General features: G+C 53.5%; 1 protein-coding gene across 1 annotated transcript in view; it reads right to left on the bottom strand.

The window, feature by feature from the left end:
- Positions 1-2,990: 2,990 nt before the first annotated feature.
- The window catches only part of GPX6 (glutathione peroxidase 6), a 12,901-nt gene continuing 4,394 nt past the window's right edge, over positions 2,991-11,497 (bottom strand). The window contains exons 2-5 of the mRNA XM_029945342.1: positions 8,242-8,395; positions 5,610-5,727; positions 5,024-5,123; positions 2,991-3,890 (exon numbers count right to left, since the gene is read on the bottom strand). Coding sequence (XP_029801202.1) covers positions 3,684-3,890; positions 5,024-5,123; positions 5,610-5,727; positions 8,242-8,395 — 579 coding nt within the window. The 3' untranslated portion in view covers positions 2,991-3,683. The remainder of the gene's footprint in view (positions 3,891-5,023; positions 5,124-5,609; positions 5,728-8,241; positions 8,396-11,497) is intronic.

The following is an 11,497-nucleotide window of genomic DNA, read 5'->3' as shown; positions in this document are numbered from 1 at the left end:
CACAGAAGTAAAACCTACAAAATATGGTTACAAATACTTACTGGTGTTCATAGATACTTTTTCAGGATGGACAGAGGCGTTTCCTGCTAAGAACGAGACTGCACAGGTAGTAGCGAAGAAATTATTAGAAGAAATTCTACCAAGGTATGGATTTCCTGCAATGACAGGGTCAGATAACGGACCTGCTTTTGTTTCCAAAGTAAGTCAGGGATTGGCTTCCATACTTGGGGCAGATTGGAAATTACATTGTGCATATAGGCCCCAAAGCTCAGGACAGGTTGAAAGAATGAATCGGACTCTAAAGGAGACCCTGACCAAATTGACCATAGAGACTGGCGCTAATTGGGTAGTCTTACTCCCCTACGCTCTGTATAGGGTACGAAACTCCCCATGTGTAAACTGGAACATTTTTGATGCGACCACAGAGTATTGTATTATGGTATTGGTGCTCCCTCGAGTCATTTACCGTGAGGAAAATGACATATACAACATATATGAGTTATGGACGGGAGAATCATCAATTGAACAAATAACCAGGACCAAACGGGAACCTTTCACAGCTATAACCTTGGCCACACTGTTTGGTCTAGGTGTAATAGGGACAGGGACCGGAATCTCCTCTTTGGCTGTCCAACATCAAGGGTTCACCAACCTCAGGACTGCCATCGACGAGGACATAGCCAGAATAGAAGAGGCCATCACCCATCTAGAAAAATCTCTTACCTCCCTATCTGAAGTTGTCCTGCAGAACAGAAGAGGGTTAGATCTGCTTTTTCTCCAGCAGGGAGGTCTATGTGCAGCCTTAAAAGAAGAATGTTGTTTTTATGCTGACCACACCGGGGTAGTTCGAGACTCTATGGCTAAAGTCAGAGAAGGGTTAGCAAAACAAAAACGGGAGCGAGAACAACAACAGGGGTGGTTCGAGTCTTGGTTCACCCAATCCCCTTGGTTAACAACCTTACTTTCAGCGATCGCAGGACCCCTATTGCTGTTACTCCTTCTCCTAACCTTAGGACCCTGCATCCTCACCAGGCTCATAACCTTCATTCGTGGTCAACTCAACAACATCTCCATGATGGTCCTCAAAACCAAATACCATCCAGTAAACCATGAACAAATTTAGGGATCCAAGATTGGACCCCCGGTACTAGAGATAGGGGGGAATGAGAGGACCAAAAACCCAGGAGGAAAAAAAAAAAAACCCTCTAATCTGATGCAATAGCCAGAGCCTGTCGCTGTAACCCCCACCCATTCTGCTTCTGTAATGACGCTTGGGGCGGGACCCAATCAATTGGCTCCACATGCTCTGACTTATACTTCCGACCGATGCCCATTCTATAGCTGTGACACGCCCCAGAACTTGTGTGCATCTGCCTAGAAAGGAAATGTAAATCGCCAGCTCGGGGCTCTCTGATTCTCTCTGCTCCACTAGCTGGGAGTGGGCGGAGGCCCAGGTTCGAACCTGCAATAAACGACCCTTGCTTTTTGGCTTTGACTCTGGACTCTGGTGCGTCTTTCTTGGGGTCCCCCGTGATACGGGCATAACACTCTGAGCTGTCAGCACTGAGCCCGACCTGGGGCTCGAACCCACGAACCGCGAGATCATGACCTGAGCCGAAGCCGGACGCTCAACCGACTGAGTCCCCCAGGCGCCCCTCCGGGTCCCCCTTTATAAAGACTTCTAACTCTCCTCGCGGCCGCCGCCGCCTTCGGTTACACCTGCCCCAGCTCCCCACCTCCGGTGCCCTCGGGCTCCCGCCGCTCCGGCCTCACCTCCGCAGGGTCAGCCCCCGGGGGGCATCACGGACGGAGCCTGCATTTTCCACAGCCGCTTGGGGGGGGCTCTTGGAGACACCGGAGAGCCACTCGGGGGGAGCCGAGCCCTCTTCGCGGCTTCGGGACCCTCCGCCGAGCGTCAGCGCTCACGCAGCGGCCACGGCTTCTGCCGACCCGAACCCCGTGCGGCCCCGCCTCCTGCCCCCACTTCCTGGGCCCGAAGACCCTCACCGGAAAGTAGTAGCAGGTGCGGAAGCCTCGGAGGCCCCGCGAGGTCCCTGCGGGTTCTCAGGCGCCGCCCCGCGACGGGCCCGCCTCGCGCCGAGGCTGAGCCGCCCCTCCCCCGCCCGCCGGGCGAGGCCTGCGGGGCTGCGGCCCGAGGTGACTGGGGTCTGTCTGCGAGAAACAAAACCTCCGCACGCCTGGAAAACGTTCTCCTTGGGGTCTGCGGCCTCGGACGGGGCGCAGCCGGAGGCCGGACCCCAGCTCAGCCTCCCTCGGAGTCCCGCGTTGGGGCCCGTCCTCCCGAGGCCCGCGTGAACGCCGGGCCCCCGGGCTTCGGGGCAGCCCGTCCCTTCCGGACGCCGGGCCCCCGGGGCCGAGTCCCCCCGGCCGTCCCGGCCCTGCGGGTTCGCACGGTGCCGTACGGAGGTGACACCCGGATTATCCCGGGTCGCGGTACCGCCGACGCTTCAGTGTCCTTACGTCTGCGTGCAGAACGCTTAATTAAAAAGCAGAAAGTATTTGAAATTCGTTCAAAGTAATGTTTGAAAGGGAAAAGAAAAACGGCTGTTTCACAGGCTCCTCCTATTTCCGGGATTCTGCCATCGGTGCTCACAGGAGGGACAGGCCCGCCCGAGGTGGTGAGACGGCGTCCTCCCCGCACGTGCCTTCCCCCTCGGAATCGCGGGATGTTTTCTTACATTTTTCTTGTTTTTTTTTTTTTCTGTGCTTTTACATTTTTAACTGTGAGCAGGAATTTTACAGACAGAATGTCTGTCCTCGGAGAGAAGTGGGGCTACCCCGCACGTGCGCCCCCAGGGGGAGGGGGCGGCTGCCTCTGCGAGGTCTGTGACCGTGGTCGCGGCCGCCGGCCCCGCCTGGGGTCTGGAGGGGCAGGGAAGCATCCAGAAAGCGTGTGGGAAACACAGAACACAGCGTGCGTAGAGGGGGGCAGGGCCGTAATGGAGCGGGGAGACACCTCGGAGGCCAGATGCTGCAGAAATTCCTTTATTTGAGTCAGTGATGAGAAGAGGTGAGAGGCGGGGGGCACGGGAGGACAAAGCCCTGCCTTCGGATGAAGGGACACCCCTGTCCCGGTGCGATGGCCAGCAGCACCAAGGGGAAGGAGCCAAGGAGGCTGGGGTGGGTCCAACCCTGAGGGGCTGGGGCCCTCTGGCAGGAAGAGGCCCTTCCTGTCACCGCCCCCGGCCTCTGCCCTTGCCGGGACCTCAGAGGCCCCGGAAGGGTCTGCGGGGTGTGGGAACTGGAGGCCTCATTCCGGAGAGGGAGAGCTTGACGCCCGGGTCTATCTTCAAGGACAGGAGAGGTCACAAGGGGTACTTGAGGGTCTTGCAGCCAGTTCTGCCTTCTTCGACCCTCCAGAATGGAGAAGGACAGACACCAGAACTTCTGGGGCTCACGTTTTTCTGGAATGTTGGGTAGTCTGAGCCATCTACCCTGAAATCTGCTTTTCCTTTGTAACACAGTGGGAAAACCTGATATCTGGGGAGCAGACAGTTGGGGAGATAGGTTATCCTTGGACCCACACGAGCACACACACACTGGCATGCACGCATATCCAGGAGGGCTTGGTCACAGGGACACTGGGTGGCAAGGAACCCAGCGTTCCACCGAGTCCTTCAGGCGGGAGGCAGGTGGCTACTTCTGACGGCCTCTGGCCCTTTCTACTTGGTTTTTAGCTGCTTCAGGTACTCCAGGATGTCCGCCCTGACGGTGCTGATGGGAGCCTTGTGGAACCACCGCATGACCGGGACCCCGTCGGGCCCCACCAGGAACTTCTCAAAGTTCCAGCGGATGTCGTGGACCTTCATGGGCTTCCAGAAGAGCTGATCTGGTGAGCCCAAAAGTTCAGAGGTTGGTGGGCAGGAGTTCTGGAGCAGAGAGATGAAAAACAGAAGATAGCTTTTTTTTTTTTCCTGCTTCTGTGTGGTCCAGTTTTATCTGGAACCCTAGAGTCTACTCCCCATCCCATGTGTCAATATAGGAGCAACCTGGCACGCCCTCAGTGAGCCACACATTTCAGTGCAACGTCACCCATACAGCAACCAAGAACTAGAGAGATGACAAAATATTCCTCCCTTCCGGGTCTGCCCCTGGTGCTTCAGTAACGTAATAGTTCCTGTTTCCTTTGCTAAGTCCTATCATTTCTATAGCTTCGGTTTTCTTAGCTGGAAAAAAAAAAAAAGGTTTGGTTTAGAGTAGTGGTTCCCAGAGTTTGGGGCTTCCTCGGCTGGTCAAGGATTAATAACTGTTTTCTGGAGATTAATGTAAAATAACCAACATTTTGACAATAAGAAAAATCAAAAGTCTACTTGACTGTAAATTTTAATATTAACAGATTTTTAAAGGATTAGGTCAAAGAAAAATCAATAGTGTCACCATTTCTGAGCAACACAGATGGCAATTTATAAGATTTAACCAAATATTAACAATATCAGAATAAATGATGGTCTTTTATATTCAATAAGATGAGCTTTGCAAAAAACTCCCACATTGTCTTTTTTTTCCCCCCAGTTTGCAACAGGTGAAAGTTTCAGCGAGGACCAGACTTGTGTGGCAGACCAGCGTTTGGGAACCAGGGGCCTAAGAGAAGCTCGGTGGTTCTGTGGCCTTCTGTGGTTCTAACACTTGGGGACGCTAGACCAGTTACCACACGGCCCTCTGCGGTACGTATTCCGTCTGCCTCACTGACAGGAGACGAGCCCCCGGGACAGGCTGGGCCCTATTAGTACTTTTGGGCTCCCTGTGGCTGGGCTCCGCTCCCCGACAGGGATTCCATAAGTGACCGGTGCAGAGTGAATCCCTGCCACTCTGTAAGCGGCGCCTGTCCACATCAGCTCTGTCACAGGTCACAGGTTTCCGGTGGTTGAAGCTCATGCCTCACAATGGGCATTGCCATGATTCTGGAACTTGTCTCGGCGTTTCTTTCCAAGGAGTCCAGCTGCAATCCTAAAAAGGAGGTGCCCACCTATGACTAAGCCCTGCCAGGTGTATGGGCACTCACCTTCAGGAAGGTAAAGATCTTCTGTTCGTTTTCCCCATTCACATCCCCTTTCTCAAAGAGCTGGAAACTGGGGACAAAGCCGCCGCCTGGACGCACGTACCTGCAGTGAACCAGGATATTCCCAGGAGGCCCAAACTAGGACAAGGAGGCACGGTGAAGACCACCATCGCGCCACCACGAAGGATAAAGTGGGAGACACGGAAGACAGAGAAGGGAAGGAAAGACAGGTCTCTGGGAGTCAGGACGTCATGCTGAATGGAGCCAGTAGATATGTCCAAGAAAATTGGAAGGCACTATTTTAAGGTTAGGATTCCCGACTCATTTCTACTGCCCACATTCCCAGTCACCCAGTGCCGCTTTCCCGCTAGACATTCCCTGAGTGTCCGCATCAAGGCGGGAAAGAGTGCATGCTTGAGCACGGCCAGCAGGCAGGTTTGCAAAATATGCATCGAAGCTGCACAACCATGTTCTTGGACCCAACGATCCACAACCCACCCTGGAAGTTTCTAGAGGAAGGTGGTCTCCCCACAGAGGGGGGAAGGGAAATCCTGGCGGGGTCTCTTCAGGGTCCCCAGCAGGCACTCACTTGAGCCCTGAGAGGATCTCTGAGTTCTTTCCTGGTTCTTGTTTTCCAAACTGGTTGCAGGGAAAGCCCAGCACGACCACGCCATGAGGCTTCAGCTCCTCGTGAAGTGCGTTCAGCTCTGCGGGAGGACAGCAGCATGGGGGCCCTGGCCGGCAGCCCGACCCTGAGCAGGGAAAGACCCTGGATGCACCCATTGATCAGATGAATAAACTGAGGACTAGGAGGGAGAAGTTCAAAATTGCAGAGACCGAGGAGGCAGAGCAAAAGGCCGAAACAGAAGTTTCCGGAAACAGACCCAACAGCGGCCATTGTTCTTGTGTGCTGGTTCCCAGAAGCACCATCCAGTGGAGGCGCTTCTTGGAAAGCACTGGTCGTGAGCCCTGCAGGCAGGGCGGGGCTGCAGGACTGTGAAGGGAAGGCAGATTGGAATGCCCCTGCCGGCCTGCCTCGTGGTAGATTGACCACAAATTTCCCAGGCAAAGGTGTACACAGTGGACAAGCTACTCACCCCCCACGGACGACACACCTGACACCCAGGCCTCCTCCCAGGAGCTCTGTCTGCTACTGTCACCTGGGCGCAGAAATTCGGAGCCTGGTTCCAGAGCATTCTCTACCCTCTTGTCTGCTCCGTTTCCTTGGACCCTCACCGGGATTCCAGGCCACAAACTCCTAACTGCTCTTTCCCACTGACCTGTGTGTCCGGGCCCTGCCGGTGTCCCCTCCCAGCCCCCACTATTCAGTCCCCATTACCAGGGCCGGCCAATCCACTCAGACTCCGCTCTGTGCTCTGCGGCTGGGGCCTCCCTCAGAACCTCTTCTTAGGTGACAGCGCCTTCCTGTTTCTGTGTTTCTTCAGTGACCGTCCACGCTCTCCTTCCTCTTTGACCCTCAAGAATATTCCCTTCCTGAGGCAGAAACACCTAGCCCACCCTGGTTCTAGTCCTTCAGCAAATTCCTTCAGCTCTCTCAGTGTCCCTCATCTGGAGTAAAATTTGAAGGAGACCCTCTTTAAGATTCTTGTGTACTAGTTTAATAAATTATATCACAGCAACGGAGCGGAAAACTATGCCTTCGAATAAATGAAGAAACTCATCACGTACTGATCCAGAATAACATCCAAGCTGCTCAATTATGTGAAAAAGCAAGGTGCAGAATTGCATGTATTCATGTATTTCTACAGGAGATAACTGCCTGCATAGACATTAAAGATTTATGAAAATGTAAAATATAAACTGATGACACGGGTTTCCCAAAAAGAAAGAAATGTGGATGTTTTCACTGTTAAAGCCTTTTGTATCTTTTACATTTTGAATGTTGTGAATATAGTCCCTATTCAGCACAAATTTAAGTTAAAACTGAACATTTAAAAGCAGATTCTCATTCCATGGAACTGCTGTTTATACATTACAACTTTGTTATTTTTTTTTTAACGTAAGTAGGCTCCATGCCCAGTGTGGGGCTTGAACTCACAACCGTGAGATCAAGGGTCACAGGCTCTACCAACTGGGCCAGCCAGGCACCCCTATATTTCATAACTTTTAAACTTAACTATATTGTTTCAAATTTAACTGAAGGGAGGAAAATCCCTCCTTGCTAAGTGATATTAAACGGTTAATTAAGGGGCGCCTGGGTGGCTCAGTTGGTTAAGCATCCAACCTCTGCTCAGGGCATGACCTCACCATTCCCGAGTTCCAGCCCGTGTCAGGCTCTCCCTGGAGCTGCTTCAGATTCTGTGTCTCCTTCTCTTTCTGCCCCTCCCCTGCTCATCCTCTGTTTCTCTCTTTCTCAAAAATAAATAAACTCTAAAAAAATTAAAAGAAAATAAACTTTTATTTAGGCTCTTATGATTAGATCTGGAGATGTTATAAAACTTAAGTAAAAATTTAGTCTGTAGCTTTTCAGATTTTTCCCTGGGCTGATTGTACATTAAAAAAATAATTAAGTCATCCCCCTCCCACCGGATTCTTTTAAATGTCAGATCTTTCTATAATCTGTACACTTGAGAATATCTTTTTATGCACAATTTCACAGTTTAGGAAGAGACAGATGAGAAACGGATGTAACGGGGACTTCCTTTGGGGAAGGAATCAGGGATGGAAGCTTTGCCCTCAACTAGATGCTGCCAGGAAGTGAGGAAATGGGGCCATTCTGTGACTGTGGTTAGGTCTTCACGGGGCGCCTGGGCAGCTCAGTCAGTTAAGTGTCCCACGTCGGGTCAGGTCATGATCGCAAGCTTCCTAAGTTCAAGCCCTGCTTCGGGCTCTGTGCCTAGTTCAGGGCAAAGCTTCCATCCCTGATTCCTTCCCCAAAGCAACTAACACAAGCCCAGATTCTCAAGTTCTTTCTAGCACGTTCTTACTGAGGAGCCCCACAGTTCCCCACAGTAAATGTTCTTCCTTAGGGTGTCCAAGAGCAAAGCACCCTGTTCAGTGATGGGTGCCGGCCTAGTGGACTCTGATTACACTTTCTCAAATCTGGAGCTAATTCTGTTTTGCCCCCGGGAGTAGAGGGGTGGCAGGACTGAGGGGGGCACATGACTACCACCCCCTCCCTCAATGACACATGAGGGAAACCTCTGGAATCATGGCCCTCTGACAAAGCTGGTACAAAAGGATTGAATGCCCACTCTTACCAGGGTACTGAGCCGTCAGGCCACAGTAGGAGGCCACGTTGACGAAGAGGACCGTGCTGCCCTCGAACCGCCTGAACGGGACGTAGTCCCCGTCACTGAGCGTGAGCGCGCCGTGCTCGTAGATGGTGCCGGTCACCCCCGTGTAGCAATCCGTCTAGGATGTAACAAAACACCACCCCAATGACGTGGTAAGATCAACAACGCTCCCCAACACCCGTGGACGTTTGCGAAGCGCTCAAAGATCCTTCATGTGCCACGGAAATCTAAGAGCCAAAGGGACTTTTCCCAGCAGTATTTTCAGTTATGGTGAGGCCACCACTAGAATGTGTGTCTTGCAGGTGAAATCCCTTTTTGTGGTGGGAGGGCCTGGCTGGCTTCGCCGTAGAGCACGTGACTCTTGATTTCACAGTTGTGAGTTTGAGCCCCACATCCGGGGTAGAGATTACTTAAAAAATTAATGTTAAAGAAAAGCCTGTGTCTGTGATCATGTGTGCATGCGTGTATGTGCACACGCGTGAGTGTATACGTGTGCATGTGTGTGTGTGTGTGCACGTGTGTGGCACAAGCCCTGTATGACTGGAAGATCACAAGTGTCCCCCGCCCTCTGTCACTGCACGTAACACCGTGCTGCAGTCATCCCCAGCAATTCTCAAGTTTTCTTAAGACATCTCTGTGGTTGTACATCCATTTCTCATCTGTCTGTTCCTAAACTGTGATTTCCTTCCCCCAGAACTGGGCCAAGACCGTGCTCCTCGTCCGGGTCCACGGTGGCCGCCCCCAGACCCTGGACAGTGGGGTGCTCCCTGGTACAGGCACGAGCCCTTCAGCCCTGTCTCCTTGTCCACTACCCTCAGGCTCCCCTCCAGGATGAAATGGGAAGGGGGGAGCTGCCGGCCCACCAGCAGCTGCGTCGCAAGCAGGCCAGTCCCAGCGACAGGCTGAGCTGTTCCTGTCTGAGGAGACTGCACCGAAGTCAGAGGATTTCAGTGATTGAACATGAGCTTGCAGGGATCTGGCCCATACAGGACAGCCTGGAGCAGTAAGATGACTGCCTGTGGGTGAGCTCCACAGGGAGAGGGAGCACGCTGTTTTCATTTCCCCAGTCTGTAGCTGCTCCTCCGCTGTCCTGGAGGAGGAGAAGAGGGGGGAGAGGGAGAGGGGGAGGATGGGAGGAGCAGGAGGGGAGAGGGGGAGGAGGGGAGGAGAGGGAGGGGAAAGGGAGAGTGAGCAGGAGGAGGAGGGGGAGGAGGGGGGAGGGGAAGCAGCGGCTGACCCTGGGCTCGCGCCTTGCCTAGGTGTCTGGACGTTTGTCCACGCGGGAGCGCACACGTTAATCCAAACGTCTGGGAACTTTGGCCTCGAAAGCCCCTAAGGAGTTGTCATCTGTGCCCCTGTGTCCCCCGAGCCTCCACCTCAGCTCCATGCAAAACCCTTTCTACTATTTGCCTTTCTTGCTACTTAGTTAAAAAAAAAAATTGTTAGGTGCTTGCCTTCAACTCAGGTCATGATCTCACAGTTCATGGGTTTGAGCCCCTTGTTGGGCTCTGTGCTGATAGCCTGGAGCTGCTTCAGATTCTGTGTTACCCTCTCTCTCTCTGCCCCTCCCCTGCTTGTGCTCTTTATGTCCCTCTCAAAAATAAACAATAAAAAATTAAAAAAAGAAACACATGGAAACCCTTCCAAGGGCCGTGTGACGTGTGTGCCTTCATGCCACCTTCTCCCTGGGCTCAGGAACTTCCAACCTTTGTCTCTCACGTGGATATCGCCCTGTAAGTGGGATACAGAACCCCAAGAAGACTGGAGACTTGAAGGCTGGATCTTCCCAACTCTGAGGTGAGTTCCGCTCCAGTCTGAAGGGATCAGGATACTCTAAAATGCCGCCATTTAGCCACAGGATGGGTTTCTACAGCTGAAAGTCCACCCCAAACCAGCGGTAATGGCCGGCATAGACGGTCACCTCCCACAGGCTGCCTCTTTTCATCTTGGAGAGGGGAAATGGTCTTACAGCAGCTCGGAGCCTTTGGGCACCTTACATGCATCATCTCACACATCACAGGGACCCACTGACAGTGCGCTCAAAGCGGTGTGCAGACCTAGACGAGTGTCACCTGGGGACATATTAAAAATGCAAGTTCCTGGGTTCTCCTGACACCTGCGGCAACTTTGTGGTGATGGGAGAAGGAGCAGTCTCCAGGCAGGGTTCCTGCAGCCTGCAGACTGCCACACTCCTGCAGCTCCCTGGGGACCTCCTTTCACGTTGTACCACGTGCCCTGCCTGGTGTGACTTCACCAACCATAAACACGGCCCCTAGACAGGTGTCAGCGACCGTCAGCAAACACGGCCCCTGTCACACCTCCGGAGGGTCTCGTGACGGAGGCCTTACAATAAATGACCTTATGTAGCAGCAGCCAGCCCCTCGAGGTCCTGGAAGCCTTGCTTCCAAATTCCTTAGACTCGTGCTGTCCCCCAACCCTCACAGTGTCAACCCTCATAGTGTCAGCCCTCACGACCCCAGCGCAGCTCTCCCTGCCCACGCCCCGCCCCTGCGCTGCACTAAAACCACACGTTTGCACTGAAAACGTCTCAAGGCGTCTTCCTTGACGGTTGGAGGGCGGGCTCCCATCTGGCGGGACCAGCACCCTGCGCTCTACCGAGCCGTCCAGAGGATTCTTGTCCCGGGGTCCCTGCACTTGACCACGGGCGTTCTCCACCTTCTACAGAGGAGGGAGGGGCCAAGAAAAGGGATGTAACTGTTTTAAGGCCACAAGTGAGGCAGCGTTTTTGAATGAATTTGTCTGGTTTTAAAGTTAAAACCTGTTGGTACCTCAAGTCACCCATGGAATCCCCAGCCTGTGTCCTAAGGCTCCTACACACACTTTCACAGGGTGGCTGGTGACCTCCAGTGTGGGGACTTTCCCAGGGGCATCAGGCGCTTTGCGGCACCACAAGACCTAAGAACAAATCCTCTTCCTCGGGTCCAAGCTTTGCTCCCCCACTACCCTCCCGCTCACCAGCCCATCTCCCCTGAAATCAGATTTGGCCAACAGCTACCCTGGCCTTGTGTGTTTTATCACTCCCTGAGAAACAAAAAGAAAAGCCCCTGTTCCCTGACCCTTACGCCCCAAAGTACACACCAGCATCAGCTAACTCTCTTCCCCGGAGTTCCAGAGCTGGGGGCAGCGCCCCGCCCCCCGCCCCCGCAGCCTGGGTCCCACCTGCGGCCGCCCCGCCCCCCGCCCCGCAGCCTGGGTCCCA

Source organism: Suricata suricatta, chromosome 7 (assembly GCF_006229205.1).
Source record: "Suricata suricatta isolate VVHF042 chromosome 7, meerkat_22Aug2017_6uvM2_HiC, whole genome shotgun sequence".
NCBI lineage: Eukaryota > Metazoa > Chordata > Mammalia > Carnivora > Herpestidae > Suricata > Suricata suricatta.
This window is presented reverse-complemented; position numbering and strand designations above follow the sequence as displayed.